This window comes from Natrix helvetica, assembly GCF_964273705.1.
Source record: "Natrix helvetica genome assembly, chromosome: 3".
NCBI lineage: Eukaryota > Metazoa > Chordata > Lepidosauria > Squamata > Natricidae > Natrix > Natrix helvetica.
In genome coordinates, this window is record NC_138549.1 from 79,074,301 (window position 1) to 79,101,711 (window position 27,411).

Here is a 27,411-nt window from a genome sequence, read left to right on the forward strand (position 1 = left end):
GAGAAACTGAGCATAGAGGATTAAATCCGATGCCTTCATACACATACATGATAGTCAGGGGTGAAATCCACTTACCTTTGCTATCAGTTTGGTAGCAATGTGAGCTAAAAAGTACCCCCCGCGCATGTGCAGAGCATCAAAAAGGTAAGGTAAGCGAACAGCAAGAGGGGGGAATCCGCTGTGCTGTGTGATTTGTATTATCTAGAAAGCGGGAAATCCTGCTTTCTAGCTAATATAAATTTGTGCATCACAGCTAATAATTGGAAAAACTAGTTCATCTGAAAAGTTTCATTTATTTTACTACCGGTTCAGGCGAACCAGTAGCATTTTTACTACTGGTTCACGCGAACCGCTCTGAACCGGTAGCATTTCACCCCTGATGCTAGTTCTTTTGGGGATGGGTGTAAGAATGTGCATGTAATGGAAAATGTATTTTGCTTCCAGCTCAGGATATAACAACGCCATGAAGCATTTGGGGTCTGCTGTGTTTGACAAGACAAAACCTGAAATGGGTTGAGGGTTGTGACTGTAAGAATCACAGGAAAGGTGAAACAAGCCCCCTGCTGTCATATTTTGTCTCCTGAGAGTCACAAAAAAGCTGGGATGACTGTCCATTCTAGCAACTGCCTTAGAAAATTTGGCAATATTTTAAAATGCTGTTATAGGATTTTTTAAAAAAACTTTTTTTAAAGGAAAACATGGTTTTGAGGGTGAGAATCTGTTGCTTAATATTTGATAGTTAACATAATTACAGAATCTGTTACATGAAAATCTGTCTAGGGTTCTCAAAAAAAAAAAAAGCAGTAGTCTTTTCAATTTCTTCAAATAAACTCTCGGGAATGTTTAGCAAACATATTACCCTGAATGCGATAAACTTCCTCATCAATTTTCCTTGGCTGGGTTTTAGTAGTTAGTCATCAGACATCAGCCAGCTAAAAGCAGCAGAGACAATTTAATTTACTGACTGAGCCCCCATTCCTATCAGACTTGTTTTGTTCTTAAATCACTTGTAAACATATTTTTAAATGCTGCCACCTGTTGCTTCTAAGAATTCTTACATGAATATTACAAGAGCTTGCTGGTAATTATAAGAATGTAGTACTGCTTCAGCTGACTTCATGGCATTTAAATGCATTCTGAAAAGCTCTGAAGCACAGAGGCAGAGATGAGTTAGGAAAAGTTAAGCAGGGCCTTTTTAAAGCACAGGAAACAAAGGGAGAGCAAAAGCTAATCAAGCCATCTTGGGTGATGTCAATCTTGGTAAAAAAAACATTCTGGACTATCAACAAGGCCTAGAAGTATGCTTAAGAGTACCCTGAAAAAGCTCAACAATGCTACCCAAACCAACATTGTACTTGCGGTTTTCACATGTTCACCCGCAAGAGCAACATCTGTTAATGAAGGAAATGTTGTACATAAACTGCTTTCCCATGCAAATTTCAACTTAGCAATGCATCAGTTAAAAAAGAAAGTAATTGACCAATCAGATCCTATGACTTCTAGCAATAAAAATTCTTCTTTTTCTACTTGGGCTATGTCTATTTTTAAGTCAAGAGGGCATACACCACTATTATAGAAAAGTAAAAAGTTGATATTTGATGTTAATGCCTTATTCTAGAGCAACAGAGGGAGTAGGAAATCAATGCCTTTTTTTCTTTCCCCCTCTCTTCCATACTTCTCTCTTCTCCTTCCCCTCCCTTCTGTGACCTACTATTTGCTTTTGTATTTCATACTATAAACTAATTTTAAAAAAAGAAATAGGGCATACACAAGCAAGAGAACACTGTTTCTCAACCTTGGCAATCTGAAGATGTTGGGACTTCAACTCCCAGAATTGTCTACGCTGCCATGCTTAAGAAATATTGGCCTAGAAAAGGGGTCCCCAACCTTTTGGGCCTCAAGGACCACTAAATTCATAATTTTAAATCCAACTAATATGATCTGCCTAATGATTGGTTGGGTGAGCGTGGCTAGGTGGTCATGTGACAGGGTGGGTGTGGCCAACTTGATGTCACTCACATCAAGGGGCGTCTTGCAGGCCTCTACTCGCCCCTCCCATCCCAGCCACTACTCGTCTGCCCGCCTGGCTCCTTAGGGCCCCAATAGGAAGCAGTTGTTGGAGCTAAGCAGCCACCACAAGAAAGAGTTGGCAAAAAAGCTGGCTCAGTTCAAATTGGATCTGATCGAAAAGGAGGCTCAGCAGAAGCACCTCACCGAGGACTTTGAGCATAAGCTTTCCAAGCAGAGGGAAGGCCTGTGGGAGTGCAAGGCCAGGTACCAGTGCCTGGAGGCTCAGCGGGCTGAGATGGTAAGCCAGTTCCAGGCCATGGTGCAGTCTCACTGGAACAAGGCCCTCCAGCTCTTCCAGCCTTCGCCCAAAGCCCCGCACCAGGAGGGGGAACCAAGTCGGAATTTCTGCCCCCTCCAACCCGCACAAAAGACCCCGAAGGGGGAGACTCTCTGTAGCAACACAAGCATTCATTGCACATATCTGGTCCAGGAGCTGTAGTTTGAGACCCCTGATTTAGTGCAATTTAAAATGCAAATAATTTTTCTGGATACTTTTGTGGATACCACCAAAATTTTCTCACGGACCACCAGCGGTCCACGGACCACCAGTTGGTAACTGCCCTAGAAGATAACTCAAAAGTTACTGTATAACTAATGCACAAGAATGGTGGCCTGGCTTGTTAACTGGAAAATGCAACTTCTAGAAAAATGTCTCCATATACAAGGCCTGATTATTGAAGGAGGATTTCTTCCAGGATACATTACACGTTAAAATAAAATTACAGAGTAAACATAGCTGAGTGAGATGTTATATGCCCAGCCCTTCTCTGTTGTGGCCTCTTGGCTATAATTTTTCTCCTGGTAGCAAAGCTTTTGTCTTTGGAGACCTCCCCTCCATCCCCCACTTTTTATAACTATATGGAGATCTTCGCATCAATGGCCAAAAACTCTTTTGTCTTTTAAGTGCCTCTCTATCAGGGCAACTATGTTTTTATTGCATAGTTTTCATTACCCCATTTGTTATTTTATTTGTTTTTTATTGTATAATGTTGCTTTTACAGGCTGGAGAATGTGTGGGCTCTAAATATTTCAAAATAAGTACATAAAGTGAGTGGAAATGAAATGGCAAGCAAGGAGGAGTTTTTCATTTCTCGCTCCCTCTAACTAGTGCCTATTACTCCAGGTTAAGTCTGAAGAGCTAAAACCAAGACACAAAAATAAAAATCCTATCAGACTAGGACAGCTTGCCGTTTGCCTCAGAAACAGTCTGTTCAATTTCCGGATTTCCAGCTGAAGGTGTGGCAATAGCATTTAGAGTTACAGGCACTGGCAGTAGCAGACTCCCTGGTCTGTAGTCTTCTTCAGCAACAGCAGAAGCATTTTGGATCTATGAGTCATGTGCCTATTTCCCAACACACGATTGCCACCCATCCAGGTCACCCCACGTTGTCTAAGCCAATAGCAGTAGGTTTAGGATCACTCCCTGCAGGCTAGAAAAATTAAGAAAAAGCTAATTGCAACACTCGCCACAAAGATCCAATTGCAATGTTCTGAGCAGATGGAGAACTAAAATGTTTCAGATGGCTAATGTTGAACTGGAACTACTTGAAGTAAATGCTTTGTGATTGAAATGTTTTGCATACCCCTTGTAGAGTAGGTCAGAGATGCTCTGGGCCGTGCTGCCAATTTTGCATTTTTATTTGCCATCTGCCTTAACATCCAACCATTTTTCAGAATGTTGAATGCAGCATCTTCCTCCAATAAAATTGTTGGATGTCTTTTAAGCAATTAATGTAATTTTTGCTTTTTTCAGAACCAATCCCTTTTACTCTATGGAAGACCACAAGGTGATGGTGAAATAAAGATAACGACCCTGGACAAACGAGCAAGACAGGATAGGTGAGAGGAGCTTCAGTTTGTTTTGAGGATTTTATTATTTTGCAATGATCCTAGATCAATACTTCTGAAATGGCACAATGCCTGCGGTTCACTAGCTGTGCAACTGTAATGCCAATGAATTCAGTTATCTGATCATGAGATGGAAGTAAATGTCTCATAGCATTATATTTCTTTTCAGCTAGGAAAAATAATTTTGGGACATGCACTGGTAGATAGATTGGGTGATAAAGACAATTCTTTGGTCTATTGTCAGTGTCTATTGAGCATTCAAGATTAAGTGCTTTAAAAATATATATTTTATAATATAAGCAAAATATCAAACTACACAATAATAAAATTAACTTCAGCAATCCATAAAAATAAAATGATAAATAAGCAAGAAAAAGGGAAGCAAAGACATTCTACCTTATATACGGGTAGTCCTTGAGTTATAATGGCAGTTGAGACTAGAATTTCCATCTCCAGGCAATGCAGTCATAAAGGCTGACATCTTGCTTAGCAATAGCAAACTTTGCAATTCCCATTGTCATTATTAAGTAAAGATTTGGGTTGTTAAGTGAGCACTGTCTTGCAACTTCCTGCTGGCTTTCAACAGCCAAAGTCAGTGTGGAAACTGGCAAGACGTTGTAAATCTCAGGCAGTTCACAAGCAGAAAGTGAGGTGGGTGGGTGTTGGAAATTATTGGACTGCACAGAAATGGATAGATTGACACTTGCTATTAAGGATAAAGAAGATATGGGACATATTCTATCAATGGTTAGATAATAGAAGTTAGAAAGGAGGAGATACAATTGGAAGAAATGGTAAAGAGGAGAGTTGTTAAAGAAGATGATGTCAAATGTTAAATATTAATGTTATTATATTATGTTATATTATTAATATGATTGTAAGGAATTACAACAAAGGTATATAATATGATTATTTAAGCATAATTGTACCTAGAATGCATACTGTTTGATGAAAATTGGATATTATATAAATAAAACAAATAAAACATAAAGCCCTACATAGCATAGAAGCTGGTCATTTGGAGAACTGTCTGATTCCCATATCATCCCAGCCAATAGAAACTGATAGTGTTGGTGTGCTTTCAGTTAAACATCTTATCTGCTTTTTTAATTTATTTGGTTGGTTGGCTTTGTTTTCAATTATTTTGCTTTGTCTTTTTTTTTTTTACATTGTATGAGGTGGTTGGAGTTCTGCAGCATCTAAATCAAATTAATTAAATTGAAATTACATAAAATCAGTGTCCAACCTATTTCTCCATCTCTCGATAGGAATTTAAATGTTGTAGAATAGAATGAAATTTATATGTATGCTGCATGGAACTGTGTATACAAATCTAAAATTGCAGTTCAAAATACATATTTAAATTGGAGAGAAAATTTAAGCTTAACAATCAGATGTGACATTGAAATGTTTATTAAAAATTAATCCAGATAAACTCTACTCAAATATTTCTCATATAGCATTTTTAACCACAAGTTTGAATTCTTACAACTTCTTATACTTTCATTTCTCCTCCAGGCATATCTTTTTATTTGACTTGGCCGTAATAGTATGCAAACGGAGGGGTGATAATTATGAAATGAAGGATATAATTGATCTTCAGGAATACAAAATAAGCAATAACCCTACCACTGACAAGGAGAGTAAAAAGGTAAACATATAGAATAGGCCTGGATCCTTGACATGTTCTGCTCTAAAATACTAAAATTCCTAATTACATGAACTATTTAAAATTTCTATAAGCCCCTTTTCTATATTTATTTATCTACAGCCTCTGTGTAGAAAACTGGGAATTAAGGAAAAAATGTTTATCTTCTTGATTTGTTGTTATTCTTTCCCCCCCCCCCCCAAGAACATTTTAATATGGGGAAGTATTATAATATTCAGAGTGGTGTAGTGGTGCATTCTACAGCTTTGGTTTATCTGTTTAATATTTACAATGGAATTAAAAAATGTATTAAGATTCCAGGAAGCTCAAAAGTTGTTCTGGAATGTTGTTACAATTATTGTTATTACATTTCCCTGGAACTTTGCGAAATTAGAAATGTGTGTCCTCCAGGCATTTTCCAACTTGGTTGCCTCTCTGTTCTTAAAAGTTAATTCCTGAATTTGCTTCTTGTTTAAACAGTGGTCGTATGGCTTCTACCTCATCCACACACAAGGACAAAACGGCTTAGAACTGTACTGCAAAACCAAAGATTTGAAGAAGAAATGGCTTGAGCAGTTTGAAATGGCCCTGTGAGTAACCGTAATATATTCCGAAGTAATTGTACAGATCGATTGGCATTCAGTGATCAGTATTCTAGTAGGGATTTAAGATTTGAAGCAGTTTCTGGCACATGCAAAATTTCTAAACATATGAGTAAAAAGCTTTAGAGATGAAATGTAAAGGGCCAAAACATTTTCACAGTGAAAGGTAGAGGGCACTCTAAGCTATATTTTCAGCGTGCTTCACTTCCCTATGAAAGTTATACAGTACCATAGCGCTTTAGGGAAAATATTAATGGATTTAGCAATAAATATTTAACATAATTGTAGCTGATTTTGCTATCATTGCCTTGGTAAACTAAAATGTATTACTAAGGGAGATGGGGATGTTGGCTCTTTTCCTAGTGGCTTCTAACTAATTTATTATGTGGTATTTGGATCAGATTTCCTGGTTTATTAAATTTGACTTCAAGAATTTGATTCCTCTCCCTCCCCTTAACATAATAGCACAAGCGTGCGTGTACCACAGAATCCTTTCAAAGAAATATAAACAGTTGAGAGCTGCCTATTGAAGCTGTGGTGTTTTTGTACAGTATCTGTTTTTGTAATTTTCCTAACTCAAAAATAATACCCGTCCCCCAATTCTGCATGCCATTTCTATGGTTTATGAAGATCTTAATTAAACATCAAATAAATAAATAAATAACTCCAAATAGGTGGAATGACTTCAGGTAAACACTGAGCTGGGTAGCTCAGGGAGGTTTATCACCACTTAAACTGTTACGTCGCATATAGAAAAAATTTACACTGACCTGTTTTACCTATATAATACCTGTAACTGTTTAACACTGCAAAGAGACTAAAGTAATAAATACTTATTCATCAGAAACTTTTTAAAGCAATTCTATACATGCCTTTTAAGCATTTAATGATATCTCATGTAGAATGAGATGCATTAAAAGGCAACTTTTAAATTTATTTATTTGAAATAAATGTCAGCCTGTTTCTCTGAAACTGAAGAATTAATCCTAATTTGGGATCAAATTAACTAAAGCATTTCTATTTCCACCTTTCACATAAATGTTCTGTTTCTTCACCATATAAACTAATAGTAGAGATATAATGATTGTTTTGGGAAGTGACCGGCATATGTTTTCTTCTGCTTGCTTATTTTTATAATACTATTCCCTCCATTCCATTTAATTTCATCTCTTTTTTTCCTTATTTCATCCAAAGAACTTGACAGATATATTTTACAGGTCGTTTATGCCATCAAAACTTTCTCACATCACTTACTGAATTTTCATAGCTTCATGTTGAATTAAATTTTGTATTGGGATTATTTTTCAAACTCAAGATTATTTTTGAATTGAGGCATATTCCTATAATTTAATTCCTTAATGGGAAACACAGACTATCCAAGCAGGTATAATGATATGCAAAGCCAGTTTGTTATACCTTGAGGAAATCTGAGTTTTAATAATCATTAATAGGAAAATTACACGCTGGAAAGAGAATTAACCTTTAGAATTTCTTTCATTCTGTTGCAAATCATTTTCCAGAATTGTGAGCTACCAAATATGAAAAACAAAAAGCAAAACAAAACCCAGCTAACAATGTTTAGTTAATGAATGATCTGTGTTAACAATCAGCCGTGGTGTAATATACCATTGGTCCCATTGGTCTTGTACTGGTTAATTTGATTTTTCATTGCTGTTCCTATTGTTACATGTTAGTTGAGTCCTGCTTAACATTGAGGTTATCATGACAACCAGGATTGCCTGGATTTCCGTCGCTAAGTAATACAATCACATGATTTCACATTTTATGAGCATGCCACTTAATGATGGCAGTCCTGATCCCAACTATCAGTGTAACTTCAGAACCAATTGTAGTACAATTGGTTGTAATACCCAAGGAACCCTTCTCAATGTGAACAATTGATGTGGAACCCTTTAATAAATAAGCTTTATGTAATTTATTTTATTTGAACAAAATGTTATACTTAATGTTGTATGTAATAATACACTTCACTCACACATTCAGCCTCTAGGGTTCTTGGGGATACAGCTTAAATATCATGGATCTAGTGGACAGATTTGGTTTCAAATATCTTTTTCCTCTGGTCCACAAAATTGTTGAAATTTCTGAATCAATTCAGAAAAAGCAGAAGCAACTAAATACATTTGGATATTCAGCTGAATCACATTCAAACTGAATCTTCCTATTGAATAGCAACCTTATAGCACTGTGATCTATTTTGAACTGGAAAACTTTCTGGAAAAATTCCCTATGCGACATTGCATATCGTAATTTACATAGGCTAATTTTAGTTTAAGTATTTTAATGCAGTATTTTAAACATTTTAATGATCATATGTTAATTATTAGTTTACATAAGATATGCATTATTAGCAATGTGGAAGGGAGAATTTTCTGCAAAAAAAAAAAGCACTGAATTTTTTTTAAAATGTCTTCTACTTGCTTATCAATGGTTATGCCAGATAGACGATTCATGCTATGAGTTTCTTTACCTTTCTGTTTCTTGTGTAGTCTCCTAACCACTGTTGGTGTCTCCCAATTTTGCTTGTGATATAATGGAAAAAATGTTGTTTTTGATTGCACAAGAGGTAGCACTTTATTGTGTGTTCTAAAAGGAGACGGTGAGAATTTGATTATTTCCACTAGGAGCTTTATACCTCATGCAGCTCAAATGACCCAGCAAATGCATTGTATACATTAGAGAGAATGAACAATAGATGCTTTGAGTAACTTACTTAGCAACTGCTGCTGTTTTGATGATAACGTTAATGCTTTTAAAGCCTTCTAGTTTTCTGCTTTCCTGCACATAAACTGTACTTAGGTAATTGTTGGGTTGGGCATCAGCCACAAGGAACAACACTCATAACCATCCTTCAGTAGAGTTGATTTATAGTTGTTGATTATCATAACTGAAGGGGACCAAGGAATCTGCTGGCTTAGTAGCTTAATGTGCTTGTCTTCTATGTTTTGGATTCAAAACTAAATGTCAGATTAGTAGTGTCAGCCAATGGATGTCTTCGCCAAACCGATGATGGGACACTACTTCATAACTAGCATTAAGGACATGGAGACATATAAGCCTAGAGCAATTTATAGCTCAATTTGTAGGATAACTAAGGGTTACTTTACAAATTATGTAGTAATCAATTTTGACTTCCTGAGCTATATCTTTGTTCAGAAACTAAAGCTGGTTAATACACCCTTAAATAGAAATACCTTTTATGTATCATGCTCGTTGCAATCATACTTGCCTTCTTTATTTTTTGAAATTTAACACTCACTTTCAGAATGCTTAAATTAAAGATGTCCCGTTTTCTATCCATACAATAAGCACTTTTCTATATTCTTTTATGATTTCCCTTTCCCTTAAAAGGAAAAGGAACACTGGTCACATTCTTTCCAAATCAGGAATATTTGAAATGGAAAGCAAGTGGAAAAGTTGAACTTTTTCCAAACTCCTGCAAACGGTCTCCTGAAAAAATGATTTTTCCATTAATTTAAGTAGCAGCTTATCTGACTAATACATTTACTAGTTGGAAAAGCTGATACCAAACTCCAAATAGTCAGATTGGGATTGATTTTCCCACATGCTGTATCTCTATGTATCTCTTGGCCTTCCGAAGATTGACTTTCAGAGTTGTCGGGTGTAATTAGAACCTTTATTTTAGCATCCATATTTTGATTTGCTAATGTCAAATTGAGTAACGTGCTTAAGGGTAGAAAAATTACTTATTTTCCAGCAGAAGTGGATGCTTATTGCATCTCTGATCTTACACCCACTATGTTTTTGTTGACTGATATGTTGATCCTAAGAAATCTTCAGACACTATCTGAGAAATACTTTATACATAGCATGTGGGAATATTTGATTTCTGACATACCAAACACTGATTTATTAAATTTAAAGATGTTCAGTGTGGGACTGTGAGTTCTAGCCCTGATTTCGGCACAAAGCTATTGGGTAACTTGGGCCAGCCATGTTCTCTCAGCCCTAGAAAGGAGGCAGTGGCATACCACTTCTGAAAAAACCTTGCCAAGAAAACTTCCAGGAAGTCTCCAAGAATTAGACATGGTTGAATAGAAGGGAAAAAGTGCTTTTGGGAGGGAAGTAAATAGATAAAGGCATATGATATAGATGTGGTGAACAGGGCTTTAATTGAATATCATTCTTCACACTTACCTACTTGATAAGTAGAAGGATTGATGCAGAGCTCATCCTTTTGAAGTTCACAACATAGAAAAAGACAGGTCAGTTTCAAATTGTTTTCGAAGAATTGGATGGAAATAGTGGTGCAGAAGCGCCCACAATTTCAGTATTTGGAAGATAGATCCTGTGATTTGACTTAAGCATTATGAACATGAACAATTCTCTGTTCAGGTACTCTTAAAGCTTATAATATCCAGACATTCTGCGCTGATGACCATCTGTTAACCAGAGGAAACTGCTGTCTTCTTGCTGTTTATCTTTTAATCTCCTAGAGTCAGTTTTGGTTAGCAGTCCTATGATAATCATGTCACCAAGGCCTGAAATTAATCTCTATTTAATCCCGGTTGATCCAGGCATGCTAGCACTCGCATGTTAATTTGGTCACCATGTTTGTTTTCTAAAAGATTTTAATATCCTGCTAAGCTAAAAGTTTTATTGATTAGCTTGGAACAAAATTGATTACACAAACTTGCAAAGAACTCCAAGGAAGAGGTCAACACCAGAACATCTACTTCCTAGTAGATCATAAAACCACTACAACCAATGATGCAGCCAATTGTCTAATAAAACTGCATTTCTTTGGTAACTTCAATATTTTATCTAATGCCTCCTTTTCTTTTTCATCTTTTAATTATTCTTTTTAAGATTTGTGGAGAACCGTATGTACATAAGCATACTTTTACACAGTCCAAAACTGTACTACAACTTGCAAAGCCTTTGTTTCCTAAAGTGGGATAAAAACACAATTATTTAACAATCAGTCGAAAACAACTTTGATATAGTTTGTGGTGGATGGTATGAATGAAAATTGTGCCTTCATAACTCTTTCTTATTATGGTTGCTATCTAGTTACATCAATGCATCATTGCGAACCTTCTTTTCCATAGGAAAGATGAGGTCAAGGCCTAGTCATTTTCTTGACTGAAACAATACACTACAGATCCAGAAAGCTAGTAAGATTAAATTCTTTAATCTCTGAAAGGATAGCTATGAAATAGTCTTAGCAAAGTCTTAGAAGTAAATTCTGTTCTCTTGATCAAAAACATACTTTACTTGTGATACAGTTAATTTAATTAGGCAATAAGCCTTTTTCTTAGATGCTCTTTGATGTGACAAATCTGAGATATACAAGTATTAACATAATGGAGATTTGATTGATTGATTCATTCATTATACACTGTTCTCCAAAAATATTTCTGAGCTATTGCTACAAAGTCTGAAATAAAAAGCAAAGGAAATAATTTGTTTTTTGAAATTGTTGAGAGGTTAATTTTCATTATTTCTTCTGTAACCCAAGCATTGATTTATTATATGTGCAGATAATGATCAGGAAAATACTATTCAATACAATACAATAGCAGAGTTGGAAGGGACCTTGGAGGTCTTCTAGTCCAACCCCCTGCCTAGGCAGGAAACCCTATACCGTTTCAGACAAATGGTTAGCCAACATCTTCTTAAAGACTTCCAGTGTTGGGGCATTCACAACTTCTGGAGGCAAGCTGTTCCACTGATTAACCATTCTAACTGTCAGGAAATTTCTCCTCAGTTCTAAGTTGCTTCTCTCCTTGATTAGTTTCGACCCATTGCTTCTTGTTCTACCCTCAGGTGCTTTGGAGAATAGCTTTTCTCCCTCTTCTTTGTGGCAACCCCTGAGATATTGGAACACTGCTATCATGTCTCCCCTTGTCCTTCTTTCTATTAAACTAGACATACCCAGTTCCTGCAACCTTTTTTCATATGTTTTAGTCTCCAGTCCTCTAATCATCTTTGTTGCTCTTCTCTGCATTCTTTCTAGGGTCTCCACATCTTTTCTACATCGTGGCGACCAAAACTGAATGCAGTATTCCAAGCGTGCCTTACCAAGGCATTATAAAGTGGTATTAACACTTCACGTGATCTTGATTCTATCCCTCTGTTTATGCAGCCTAGAACTGTGTTGGCTTTTTGGCAGCTGCTGCACACTGCTGGCTCATATTTAAATGGTTGTGACTCCAAGATCCCTCTCACAGTTACTACTATTGAGCAAGGTACCACCTATACTGTACTTGTGCATTTCGTTTTTCTTGTCTAAATGTAGAACCTTACTCTTTTCACCATTGAATTTCATTTTATTAGATAGTGCCCAATGTTCAAGTTTGTCAAGATCCTTCTGTATCTTTAGCCTAATTTCTGGAGTGTTGGCTATTCTTGCCAGCTTGGTGTCATCTGCAAATTTGATGAGTTCCCCATTTATTCCCTCATCCAAAACATTGATGAAGATGTTGAAGAGTACTGGGCCTAAAACAGAGCCTTGGGGTAGTCCGCTGCATACTTCCCTCCATGTAGATGCAGTTCCATTGAGTACTACACGTTGAGTGTGGTTGGTCAGCCAGTTATGAATCCATCTGGGGGTGATGCTGTCTAACCCACATTCTTCTACTTTATCTAGTAGGTTATGGTCTACCTTATCAAATGCCTTACTGAAGTCCAAGTAAACTATATCGACAGCATTCCTCTGGTCCACTAATTTTGTCACATTGTCAAAGAATGCAATAAGATTAGTCTGGCGTGATCTGTTTTTGACAAACCCATGTTGGCTTTTGGCTATTACTTTGTTTGCTTCTAAGTGTTCGCTAATTCGTTGCTTGATAATCTTTTCCAGAATCTTTCTTGGTATTGAGGTCAGGCTGATAGGTCTGTAGTTTCCTGGATCTAATTTTTTCCCTTTTTTGAAGATGGGAACCACATCAGCTCTTTTCCAGTCCTCTGGCAGTTCCCTGATGCTCCAGGATCTCTGAAAGTTATAGTTCAGTGGTTCTGAGATCTCGTCTGCCAGTTCCTTCAGAACCCTGGGGTGTAATCCATCTGGTCCTGGTGATTTGAACTCGTCTAGGGTAGACAGGTGCTCACTTACCATTTTCTTCCCTATTTCAACTTGTGTTCCTAATCTGATTTTTGTGCTGCTGTTTTTGATAGGTTGGACCCTTTTATCCCTTGGTGTAAAGACAGATGCAAAACATGAGTTAAATAGTTCTGCTTTCTCCCTGTTGCTTGTCACCTTCTTGCCACTTTCTCCCAGCAATGGACCAATTGTTTCCTTAACTCTTTTCTAGCTTTTAACATGTTGAAAGAAGCTTTTTTTTGTTATTTTTTACTTTTGTGGCAAGCCTTTCTTCATTGTGAGCCTTAGCTTTCCTCACTTCATCTTTACAGGCTCGGGCTATTTGCTGATATTCTGCCTTAGTTATGTCCCCCTCTTTCCACTTTATACTTATCTTTTTTGTCTTTCAATTTGTCAGAGAGTTCTTTATGCAGCCATGCTGGTTTCTTTTGGGAGCTGTTATTTTTCTTCTTCATTGGTATTGTGCTAGACTGGGCTTTTGTAATCTCATTTTTCAAAATTTCCCAAGCTTCTTGATTTGTTTTCCCCTTGACGATTCTCATCCATGGAATTTTTCCCAAGCTCTCTCTAAGTTTATTGAAATTAGCTCTCTTAAAATACAAGACTCTAGTTTGATTTTGTTCTACTACTTGTGTTTGCATAATGTTGAATTCCAATATTGCATGGTCACTTGCCCCCGGGGTTTCTGTGGATTCAACACCTTTTATCATTTCCTCTCTGTTAGTGAGAATTAAGTCCAATATGGCTAATCCCCTTGTTCCCTTCTCTACTTTTTGGGAAACAAAGTTGTCTGCTAGGTTTGTTAGGAACCTGTTGGATCTTCCACTTGGTGCAGAGTTTGTTTCCCAGTTGCTGTCAGGGTAGTTAAAATCCCTCACTACTATTGTGGTGTGCTTCCTACATACCTTAGTTAGCTGACTAGCAAAAAGTTCATCTACTTCCTCTGCTTGATTGGGTGGCCTGTAGTATAGACCTATGGCAATGTCATTCCCCCCACCCCCCAACCTGTAATATTGACCCAAATGCATTCAAGATAGTTCTCATCATTGTTGTGCTCTATTTCTGTAGAGATGTAGTTATTTCTTATATATAGTGCAACTCCAGCTCCTCTTTTATTTGGTCTATTTCTTTTAAATAATTTAAATCCTTCTAGTTGTATGTTCCATTAGTCGGTTTCATCCCACCAAGTTTCTGTAATGGCAACAATATCGTTTCTGCCCTCTTTTACTTGAATTTCTAATTCGCCCTGTTTATTCCTCATATTCTGTGCATTGGTGTATAGACATCTGAGTCCATTTTGATTGACCCTGTGTTTACTGTCTACATAACCTGTGTTATGCCTGACTGCCCCTATTTTCTTGCCACTTGTATGATTCATGCACATGGTATGGCACTCACTATTAAATGCTTGGTTTTGCTTGATAGCAGGAGTGATAATCTTACCCGCACAAACATCTGTGTTACATGCACTGATAACCCTATGAATTTTAGATTGCTGGGGACAGAAATGTTCTGCATCAATTAATTCTCTGTCCCCACTGTTCAGTTTAAATGTTTATCCAGAAAAACTGTGAATTTAATGCCTTTCTTGGATGGGTGCAAACCATCTCTTTTGTACAGTTTTTCATTGGACCAGCTGCAGACATCATGACTAATAAAACCAAAGTCTTCCCTTTTACACCACTTCTTTAGCCACACATTAAACTCTGCTACACGCTGGCCCTTCCCTTTTTGTTCCTTATATACTGGTAAAACCTCTGAAAAGTTAAGCCTACAACCTATACCAGTGACGTGCAGTCAGGTGAGGCAAGTGAGGCACAGCCTCACCACTCTCATCATGAAAAAAAAAAGTAAAAGGAAAAAGCTGAGCTAGTTGCTGCCTCACCGTGGATGACTCTGCTTAACCTCACTGGTGCTCTCCCTCCCCAAGTGTAGTGACTTCCTCCCCAGGCCCCCATTCATTTTTCTCTCTCACACACACAGCTGGATAAAACTATATAAAAATCTAGCCCAGCTTCACTGATTACAAGTTTGAAAAGGCAACGTGGCTCCACCTGCAATCAAACTACACTTGGGGAGGGAGAGCACAAACTAGCACTGAGGAGACCACAGGAGGAGGCAGGAAGCCAGGCAAAGAGCCATGCTGTAGTACACACACTTCCCCCCAGCCTCTTTCTTTTGGAAGGCTCAGCTCCCCTTTGGCTTCTCTGCCTCTCCTCTCACCCCAGCCTGCCAGCAGGAGGTGGTGGGTGGGCTTTATTGTGTTCCAGGCATTTTCCACCCAGACAGCAGGCTGCATTTACAATGGTGGAGGTGTTTGGGAAAGGCAGCAGGGGAATGGGGGGGATGGCAGAGGAGCTGCTTTCAAGCCACTGGAAAAGATATCCAATCCAATGTTTGTGTGTGTGGGGGTTTGTTTGAGAGTGAGTGAGAGAGGGAAGGGGTAGGAGAGATAGTCCAATCCAACTTCTGTGTGTGTGTGTGTGTGTGTTTGAGAGAGGGGGAGGAAGGGAGAGAGGGAGGAAGGAGGGGAAGGAGAAGAAAAAGAAAAAGAAAGAAGGAGCAAAGGAGAAAAACAAATGCTGTTGCTTTAAATTGGAACTGAGCACGCCTGGCTGTGGAATTCTGGGAGTTGAAGTCCACAAGTCTAAAAATATTTGAAACTCAGCACTGTGTCAGTGCCTCACCAGTCATAAACCTCACTGCACGTCACTGACCTATACTACTAAGTTCATACCGCAAGCTCTGGAAATCATTCTGCACAGAAAGTACATCTTTTTGGGACAGATCATTTGTGCCAAGAGGTATAATAGCATCACGTCACAGTCCTTACTTACATTCTTGACTGTCTTAAGAATACGTCTCTTGTCTCTGCTGGCGGTAGCACCTGGCAGACACTTGACCTATTTTAAAACCTCTTTTAAAATTCACTACAGTCATGTGGTTTTCTTGGGAAACCAGAAGGCTGCTAGGCTTTAAAAACAATCCTTTTTCTTGATTATTCACAGATTCAAATACCTTTATATTAAAGATCTGTGCGGAATATTTCTGTTCTGTAGATAACTTCATTATGTACAGAGCTGTGTCTGTAAGGCCTTAATTAAAGCAAAATTAATCAGAGAGCTGATAAGCTTCAACGTTAAAACCTTCTCATGTTACACTTGCTTTATAATATTTGGCCAAATTTCTCATTGCTGCCTGACTTTATAGGGGTTTTGGGGTGTGTGTGTCAATCATATATACGTATTCCTTGATGTGGCTACTATTTTTGCACTGATTCCTTTAGAGCAGAAGTCTGCAAATAATTTTCAAGAGATCTATGAACTGAAAAACAAATTTCAATTTTAATTCCACTAACATCTAACTGAAATGTAGAGGTAACAGAGTAATATGGCCTATAGGCTAAAAGATTATTTGCTAACTTCAATCAATTATTTGAAATGATGATAAGAGTATTGCCCGTGTGTGTGTGTGTGTGTAGTATTTATTTGAGCCCACCTACAAACTATTACCATGCCCTTCATTTTCACGACACCTAGAAAAATAAAACATTTAGAGAAAGTTTGTTTAATTGCTTTTTAAAGTGCATGTGGACATATGTCAAATGCACATTCATCCACCCTTTACTCTTAAGGAGAAAGGAATAAGCATGCAGTGTTTCTATCCAGAATAAGGTTTGAACAAATGAAGGCATTTTAATAAAAAATAAATTAGTCAAGCTAAGAAATGGTTTGTAAATTTTAATAATTAATTCAGGCCCAAATTGGTAGGTGGGGTCAGTTTAGTGATTGAAATGCTCATATACATTTAGGGCAGTCGTTCTCAACCTTCCCAATGCCACGACCCTTTAATACAGTTCCACATGTTGTGGTGACCCCCAACCATAAAATTGGTGTCCCGGGTCCTAACACCATCGAAAATATGTGTTTTCCGATGGTCATAGGTGACCCCTGTGAAAGGGTCGTTCGACCCCCAAAGGGGTCCCGACCCACAGGTTGAGAACCACTGATTTAGGGGATATACACTATATTGCCAAAAGTATTCGCTCACCCATTCACATAATCAGAATCAGTTGTGAGCGAATACTTTTGGCAATACAGTGTATCTGGCATCTTTTTCTTGTCTTTTAACAATTCCTTGCATCTGGGTGTATTCAGGGCGATTGAATGGAACTGTGTGTTGACTGGCCAGGTGTTTTTCCTGATGCTTACACAGAGCTCACAGCCGATATTTTCTCCTTGTGCTCTAACAGAGAAATACCGCTGCCACTATCTAGGTTCAAACTCACAACCTCCTGATTGTGAGGCGAGAGCTCCATGCCACTCCTATATCTGGCATCCTTAATTCTGTAAAATTAATAAAGTCTTTAGTTAGTTAATTAAGAGGACATGAAGGTGTACAGTAATTTATTTCTGAAAGAATAAAACCACATTATTTTCATACTATGGCAGTATGTCCTAGTATTCCCTATTCATTTTGGACCAAAATGTATGGAGAAGGAAATGTGAATTTCTTAAATTTCCTCCGTAATAGCTTCTCCATCAATCAAAGTGACAAAGGATTCTGGAAACTGGAATCTGAGCACATGAGAAAATCTGGACTGTTGTCCATTACATTTTATTATTTAAAAAACTAACTAACTGCAGGTTCAGAAATTCCTAAGTGGAGGGTCTTACACAGCCATATCCAGATTGATTAGATGTTTGGTGAAAGACAATTAATTTTCTTAGATGAGCTGCAGTTTATATCTAGACCTTGCTTAACTTACATCTTTTTAGGCTAGTATTCCATTTGGTTTCGAGTTTAGCTACCTTTATTTAAAAATACATATAGTAAAATTCTCACATTTATGTACTTTATTATTGAACATTTAAAGTATTTTATCTCTGTAAATATATATTATTTTAATTCCTGGCAGTGTAATAGGTTGAAATTCCTCAGCATATAAGTAGGAGGAGGAAAGTTATTAATTAAGTGCCTTGGGAAAGCAGTTCCTCAAGATGTAATTGAAGTGTTTGTAATGAGTTTAAGCAATAACTCTACTATGGCCTTGACATGGGAAGGTGAAAGTAAGCATTGCTTTTAATTGCTGAAGTTTGGCCAGTATTGAATAGTAGCTGGAGGAGCATAGTTTAGAGGAAAAGAGGTCATATGTGATGGGTTGTGCTGGACCTGTAGATTTGTCAGAGTAAGCAAAGGAATTTATTTATTTAGGATAGACAATTTGTGGATATATAAATATATATATGTATATGTATTTAAATGCCTTTAAATGTAGTCTTAACCAATTACCTCTTCTGGAAATAGGGTAGAGTCCGTTTTATAGGAAATGTACAGTAAATCTCTGAATGAGCCTCATCAGGACAATTATGGGGACCACATCACATACAGAAAATCTCTGTAGAAACCCCCCACCTCATCACTTTCATGCAACAAGTGAAATTACAAAGAACTAGGAAGAAGACAGGGAATTTGTTTATAGGTCCCAAAATTGTATGGATGTAGTTTATAAAACTTATATGAAGAACAATGAAGTCTGGCCATCCTAGAAGGGAAAATGAATGGGTAGGTGTCCTTAAAATTATTAAATGGCAAATGCATGGCACTTAGGGATGATGTTAAATAAGTTCAAGAACTGGATTTGGGGGATGGAGAAAGCTGCGAGAAAACTTAATGATGAAATTTTTCAAATTTGTCTTTGCTTTGATTTCTGTTATGAAACTTTTGACTTCAGTCTACCATTCCAATAACAGTCTTTAATAGACCCTGTTAGTTTTTATGCTTAAGAAATCAGACCCATAATTATTTATACATAACTGGTGGCTTAGGATTGCATATTATATAAAAGTCTTTGTATTTAGACTTTTGTTAGTATTAGAGCTAAAGGCATTCATATAGCATAAATGCTTAAGTTGAAAGACATATTTCCATTTTTTGTTTAGCATTTTTTAAAATAGAAAAACTAGCATAGCAAGAAAATGTGTATCAGAAAGGATGTGAACATTTAATTTATTATTTTACTTTTAGGATCTGGACCTTTATGAGAGAGAAAAGATTTTAATGTCATTCTTCCTCCAAAGAATTAAGACCCATTCTGTTGTACTGCGCAATCCTTTTCTAATATTTTCTCCTTTGACTGGCTAGCAAACAAAAACACATTAAGATGATGCATATCAGAATTCTGCATGATGGGGAATATTATAATAAAAAATATAGTGGCTTTCTAATGCAGCCTTTTTGTAATTGCTACAGTGTAGTGGAAGCTTAAATGGGATGGCAAGTTAAACCATGTTCTCCAGAGGTGTCAAGGGGCTGTGCTCCGAATATGAAGAATTAATCAGAGTGGGCAAAGACACAGATTTTCTGATTGCACAAAAATGCCAGTCAAATTTTTTTTTGTAGGTGCCAAGGAATTTAAAATGTCTTTCTCCATTTTTCAACTTAATCTAGTCCTAAGCTCTTACATTAGCTCAGGTTTTGGTGTTAAGACGTCAGCTCATCCTGTTGATTTCCTTCTCTGTTGGAGTATTATTTCCCTTTCCCTATCCAATTATATTCATTTACATATTTATTGATTTACTGCTTGCACTATCCCCAGGGTTCAGGGCAGATAAGCAGCATTTATGCAGGACAGATAAAATCCAGTCTCCTGCACTACCCAAAGGCAAACAGTTCATTCTGAATGCTGTCAGACAGCAATATAATGAAGATAGCATGACTGACTGACAGGATCTCTCCCAGGCCAGGATATTTAGAAGCAGCAGAAGAAGAAGCTTCTGTCCTATCCTGTCCCTATATTATATTGAGGAACTATTGAACTTTATTCCAACCCACTTAGTTGCCTCTGATTGGTAAGTTCTGGTACCAAAAAAAATGAAAGAAAAATGTCAGTATATTGTATCTCAGAGGGTTATGTTTTGTTCATATCCGTATGGTTGAGGAGACAATGTTATGCAATTGTCCATGAGGAAGAATATTTTCAAAATGCAGCGAGCCGGTATAGTGCATATTTTGAATATCTGAATTTTGATTGTATGCCAGCATAAGGCATATCTCTCCTAGTTGGTGGGAGGCGGATTATTATTATTATTATTATGGTTCGTTGCACAGTCAGCCAGGTGTTCAGACTGGGTTTGGCATTTTTGTTTCTAAGGACCTGAGGTAGACAGATCTGGATGTTTGATAGTGTCACAGATATCATCGCAAGATGGAAGCTGTTTTGAGTAAAGTTGTTTTGGGATTGCACCCAAGGCCCCTCTTACTATTGGTTTTATTATTATTATTATTAAATTTTATTTGCTACTTATCTTGCCATGAGGCTTAACTTACAATAGAAAGGAAGTAAAATGAAAGGCGTGTGAACAGAACAGAAGTAAAATAATAGAACATTAAAATAAACAGACAAAGGAACACAACGAGAATCTTTCATCATCATGATAACCAAAAAGATGGCTGGGTGGAGAGCAGAGAACAAGAAGGGAGAGGAGGCAGAGTCTGCCACCAATCTAGTAGCCACCTCCAATAGTATTTTGGCTTGGAAGATAATTCTAGATTAGAAAACATAGAATAATATGGACATGTATTTAAATGTGTAAACTTTAGATGGCTATGCATTTCACACAAAGTTACTCTTTATCCAAGCATGTTTGCATAAAAGTAGGCTTTGGTTGAGATATATTGATCAAAGTATATCAAAACGTATTACCATTATTCTTACTATTAGCAGGAAATTCTGCCTACAGCAAGGGAATAACTACTAACTAATATTTCCCCGAAAATACGACAGGGGCTTATTTTCTTTTGCCCCATGAAATATGGCCTTGGGCTTATTATCAGGGAGGGCTTATTGTTTTGGGGCTGCTTGGCGGCTGCTCCCTTTTGAACTGGCTCCCGAAGAGCCGGGCACAGCCTCAGGGGCGAAGCAGCCATGAGGTAAACATGCTCACGAGCAGCCGCCAGGCAAATCCCCTCTCCAGCAGGGCAGAGCACCATGCACTGACCTAGGGGATATCCCTAAGGTGCCAAGCCATGTGGCACTCTGCCCGCCCCCCAGTTCCCGCGGCTTGGCACATTCAGGATACCCCCTAGGTCAGTGCATGGAGCTGTGTCCGGTTGGAGAGGGGAGCTGCGTGAGCACCTGTTCCACCTGCAGCCTTACCAAGCCCTTGCGCAGCTCTCCCAGGGCACCGCCGCTGTCCACAGCTGTCCGCTGCCATCCGCCGCCGCCCCACTCTGAGCATAACTTCTAAACTACAAAACTCGGGGCCGAGTCTCCCAGCATCGGCTGCTCTATGGTGGGCCGGCTGCCGGACAGAGTGTCTTCCGGACAGAGAGTCTTCCAGCAGCCAGCCCACCACAGAGAGCACTCCTAGAGCTACCGATGCTGGAAGACTCGGCCCCGAGTTTTGGAGTTTGGAAGTTATGCTCGGAGCGGGGTGGCGGTGGTAGCCAGTGGCGGTGCCCTGGGAGACCTGCGCAAGGGCTTGGTGAGGCTGCGGGCAGAACAGGTGCTCACACCACCCCCTCTCCAGCCGGGCAGAGCTCCATGCACTGACCCAGGGGGTATCCCGAATGTGCCAAGCCGCGGGAGCTGGGGGGTGGGCAGAGCGCCACATGGCTTGGCACCTTAGGGATACCCCCTAGGTCAGTGCATGGTGCTCTGCCCGGCTGGAGAGGGGATTTGCCGGGTGGCTGCTTGTGAGCATGGTTACCTCATGGCTGCTTCGCCCCTGAGGCTGTGCCCGGCTCTTCGGGAGCCAGTTCACAAAGGAGCAGCTGCCCGGCAACTCTCCCCTCCGGCCAGGCAGAACACCACTCCCCAACCTAGCAGTATCCCAAAGGCAGCAAGCAACGTGAGCGCTCCCCCCGGCTCCTGCAACTTGGCGCTTTCGGGATAACGCTAGGTCAGTGAGCGGTGCTCTGCCTGGCCGGAGGTGGGGGGTTATCCAGGGGGTTTATTTTCAGGGATGGGCTTATATTTTTGCCCACGCAAAAAATGTGGCAAGGCTTTAGTTTCGGGACAGGTTGTATTTTCGGGGAAACACAGTAAGAAGTAACCCAGTTTACACATTCACTAGCTTATTAAAAAGTAGTATGTGAATGTGTTAATTGATGGCAATTACAGTGGGTAGTAGAAGTCAGTTTCTGTGAAGACCGTGGAAATGTCAGCTTGGAGTCTAAGTGGATTTAAAAAGTAACATGCCTAAAATAACAAAAGAAAAATGAATGCATTTTCATTCTGTAAAACTTAGATACATTGGAAGAATGTTAGAAATTTGAATGGAAGTTATCTAATTTTATCATGTGGAATTGAGAGCAAGAAATAGATTCCATAAAGTGATTAGAATTATAGTTATTGACAAAGGCTACAGTAACAGAATTTTACAAGTGTTACTGCATTTTTCTTTTCCAACCTTGTCTCTTAAATCCCAGAGAATCAGAAAAGAGACAGACTCTTTCTAACTCTTTCCTTTCATCCTGGGCTCAAAACATACTTATATACTCTTTTTGTTAATAGTTTCTGATGCTTTTCCAAGGTCATCTCCATGGTTTCCTCCCTGAAAATTTGAAAAAAAATAAAGACATAGATATAGATTTGGAATGAAAATCAAAAATGTACATCAGAAATAATGAACTGATGTCATTTAAATTGTCTATGCAAATATATATGAAAGTAAGAATTCACAGTGTTGGTGAGTTTATAATTTTATTCATATATTCCTATAGAAATATAGGAATCCAAACATCCAACTGATTTGATTGCTTATAATAAAAGATTGAGAAAATTAATATAGGTTATAACAATAAGATGTTGGGAATGTGGAAAAGTCCCATTTTGGGATGGCTTCAAGAATGGATTTTGGGGAAAATGGACATGGAATTAAAACAAAAGAATGATATTAAAGAGAATGGAAGTAGAATTATCCAGGAAGAGAAAGTACAAGTCCTATATGAACATAACAAGACAGACTGATCTTCCAAGTAAAATGATTGAAAAGTGGATGTAAATAAAAGGATGTGGAATCTGCTTGAAAAGAACAAAAATAAATATGTTGTAAAATGCCTTTGGACAGTATGGAGTTAAGCTGAAAGAAAATCTAAATGCACTGAAAGGCTGTGGATAAGAAAAAAAAATGCAAAAAAATGATTGTTGCAAACATGATGAGAGAAATATATTGTATAATGGATATAGCGAGAGAAAAATAATTGGAAAGAATATAATCAGAGAGGAAAGACAGTTATGAATGCAGAGAAAATGCAGAGCAATTTGGTTGAAAACAAAAAAATAATCTTAGAAGTAATAAAGAGGGCTAGATCAGAGGCCTCCAACAGAGTAAATGCAATTAAAAATAAGAGTAATTTGGGATAAAACTGAAATGAGAGAATGCTGGAAAAGTATATTTTATTTCAGAGATCCCAAAATGATGGTGAAAATTTAATGGAGGAATTTAAAATAATATCATGAATATATAGCACAAGACAAAATGATATAAAGAAAGTAATAAATTCAAAAAATACTGAAAAACCATAAGGGTACAAATATAGATAGTATAATAGGAGAAGTGATAAAATATGTACATAATTTATTCAATAGCTGTGAGATTCAAGTGAGCCTTTATACCAGGTAGGAAGTGTCCAGAATTGATTTTTTTCCCACTTCAGCAATTCATTTAGGAATCTAAAAATATGAAAGAGTAATTTTATTGTACATTTGTTGATATATCTATCTATCTATCTATCTATCTATCTATCTATCTATCTATCTATCTATCTATCTATCATCTATCTATCTATCTATCTATCTATCATCTATCATCTATCTATCTATAAATAAAACATAAGAAAAATCTAGGTACCCGTGTTTTGTGTTTTCCCCAAAATAAGACCCTGCCTTATAATTTTTTTGCAACCAAAAAAAGCACCAGGTCTTATTTTCGGATGGGGGGGTTGTCATCCACTGACACACCTCACTTGAGCATGTCGCCCCCTTCCTCCCTTTTCGCTATCACAGGCCTTCAGGAACTTCTTCGGCTTCAGACAGAAAACCCCACCAATTAAATTCTAGTTGAGCTTGTGAGAGAGCTCTTTGCCGCTGGTTTAAAAAACGGCCACATATTTCGTGCCATCCTCTTCCTTTGCATGGAGACGCTGCTGGGTAAAACTAACTGGGGGGAGGGGGTGATGAGCAGAAGTGCGGTCGCTCCCTTTTGGTGGTGTGGATTTGGGTTAGGGAGGTTTGGATTACCAGCAGGAGGGAGCTTGCATTGCAATCTTCCGTTTCTAGCCTTGGAAATATGGGTGTTGTTAAACTCACGGGAGCTTTCTTTGATAGAGGTATAGTATACTATATGTATATACTACTATAGTGTAGGTCAGCAGTCCCCAAACTTGGCAACTTTAAGGCTTGTGGACTTCAACTCCCACAATTCTCCAGCCAGCATAGCTGAGAGTTGAAGTCCATAGCTGTCTGGAGAATTCTGGGAGTTGAAGTCCAAGTTGCTAAGTTTGAAGACCTCTGGTATAGGTTCTCCTGCTTGAGCAGGGGGTTGGACCAGAAGACCTCCAAGGTCCCTTCAAGCTCATTTATTGTAAACGTTTATAAAAGCTCCACTCAATGCTGGTCGCAGGTGGATTTTCTTTTAGGATATGTGTTTAGTTTTTGAAATATCCCCATCCTCTCTCCTTGCGGAATTACTGGTTTTGAATAATTGGTTCAGCAAGCAGAAGTTTAGCCATTGAAACCATGTAAGCATTTAAAGGCAGAATGTTTGTGTCGTGCAAAATAATTGGCAATCTGAAGGAGATATGATTATATTGTATGCCTTTGTATGTGTACTTCAGTTTTGCTTAGATGAGTGATGTGAGTCAACCGTTTTTGATATTTAGACCACCAAATCATAAAGACTATGCAGATGGTTTGGAAGGGGTTAGTAGCAAAGCTAGTGTTAATATTGTGGAAATTAATGAAACTGAAAATTACAATGATGTTATTGCAGGGATGTGACTATCCAGCTAAAGTTGTTTCTCTGACATTCTAAGACTTAGATGTCTGAGTGATATCAGGATCTCCTTTGATGGAAATTCCAGATTGGGTGATAAATCCATTTTCAGATACTGAGGAAGATGGGGTAGTGGAGGAACAACTTATAGAGCTGCAAAATGACATTGAGCTGAAGCCAAAGTTTAAGAAATCGTATCAAGAGTTTTGGTTACAGAAAGAAATTTCTGATCGCTATCCTGCACTATGGACAGTGGTTAAGAAGCTCCTTGTTGCATTTCCAACATCATATTTGGTGGAACGTGGCTTCAGTGTGGTCATCCAACTTCTCTCCAAGCAAAGAAATCAACTCCAGATTACTGAATGTGGTGATTTAAGACTCTTGCTAAGTGACTTAAAACCAGATATTGGGAAACTGGTATCACTTCATCAAGCCCATCCATCACATTAAGAATGTACTGAACAGTGAAGTAGTTACTAAATTTTACTGAGTTTACGAAGTTACTAGTTACAAAGGTTCTTGATAAATGACTATCAGACTTTGAAAACCTGGTATCACTGGATCATGTTCAACAATTTTGTTGAATTAACATTAACTAAAAAGGTTTTTAAATTGGATTTTGAATAAATGTGCAATTGTTGCAGTTTGAATTTTACTGTTACTATCTTCCTTCCGTCTTGCAAACCGCCCAGTCACATGACCCCCCCCCCCAGCCACACCCACCAAGCCATGCCCACAGAACCAGTAGTAAAAAAAAAGAATTCCACCACTGAGTGAGGGGCACTGAGGATCAGTTTGTAGCACCAAGGGGGCGGTGGACTGAAAAAGTTTGGGAACCACTGTTTTAGATAAAGAAGCATTTAATTAAATGTTACAGAAGAGATTGTGGTCAATCTGATCTAATTTATCTATCACATTATATCCCATGTAAAATGATTGGATATCAATGACAGAAAGACAAATTCTTTGTGTGTCTAATCACACTTGGTCAATAAAGAATTCTATTCTATTCTATTCTATTCTGCAAACACTGAATAGTATATATGTGTAATCCTAAATTACCAAGTGATAAATATATATTTCTAACTAGTTTTTATCAGTTCTTTTATTTTCTAATTCCTTCTTGGAGTGCAAGCTCATTTGCATTCCAAGAAAAAATGGCTTAAATATTAAAAATGTTGACTTACAAACTATAAACATAATGTTATCATGTTAATTGTTTATGAAAAAGGAACCATTGAAATAATACATTTCCTTCTCCATAGGAAATATGAGAATATATTTATGATTTGCCACATCCTGCTCTTGTGTTTCGTATCACATTATTTCAGTTTTATAAGAAGTGACATATAATTTTACTGTATAAACCCCTGTGACACAGTGCATAATGTCTGGTCAAGTATTGAAATGAGGAAAAGAGTTTTTAAAGCCATGGTTTATGCCACATTATATTGTCATGATAATTCACCTTCTTTCCTTTATATCAAAACAGGACTTGTACATTTTGTTATCTACTTAGCATTACTACTTTTTCTTTTGACATATTTAGAGTCCATTTCTGGTGCTCACAGGATAGCAATATAAAATGTAACAGTATTTACTGCATTCCTGAAAAAAATATTGAATAATAGGAATCTTTCTTAAACATTTTGTTCACCCATTTCCACTTTTAAAAATTATGGAATCCCAAGATGATGATGATGATGATGATGATGATAATTATAATAATTATAACAACAACAACAATACAAATAACAACAACAATAAAACAACAACAACAATAATAATATAAACATATTGTATTAAAATTAAAATTTATACATCTGTGGAGGTGGGATATGATGGCTCAGTAGTTAAAGATATAACTTGTCAGCTGGAAAGTCAAAAGCCTGGATTCAGCATCCAAGTACAGTGTGATGGGTGAATTTCTGCTACTTCCTCCAGCTTCTGCTTACTTAACAGTTTTAAAGCATGCAAATGTGAGTAGATAAATAGGTACCACTTGGGTTGGGAGATAATAGTGATCTGTGCGCCTTGGCATACAGTCATGCTGGCCACATGATCATGGGAAGTATCATTGGGCAACGCTGACTCCCTTGGTTAAGAAACGTAGATGAGCACTGCCCCCTAGAGTCAGACTTGACTGGAGAGGGGAAA

At 37.9% G+C, this 27,411-nt stretch overlaps 1 protein-coding gene across 1 annotated transcript in view; it reads left to right on the forward strand.

Moving 5' to 3' along the window:
• The window catches only part of VAV3 (vav guanine nucleotide exchange factor 3), a 207,487-nt gene that overhangs the window by 105,947 nt on the left and 74,129 nt on the right, over nt 1-27,411 (forward strand). The window contains exons 13-15 of the mRNA XM_081946409.1: nt 3,824-3,909; nt 5,437-5,569; nt 6,047-6,156. Coding sequence (XP_081802535.1) covers nt 3,824-3,909; nt 5,437-5,569; nt 6,047-6,156 — 329 coding nt within the window. The remainder of the gene's footprint in view (nt 1-3,823; nt 3,910-5,436; nt 5,570-6,046; nt 6,157-27,411) is intronic.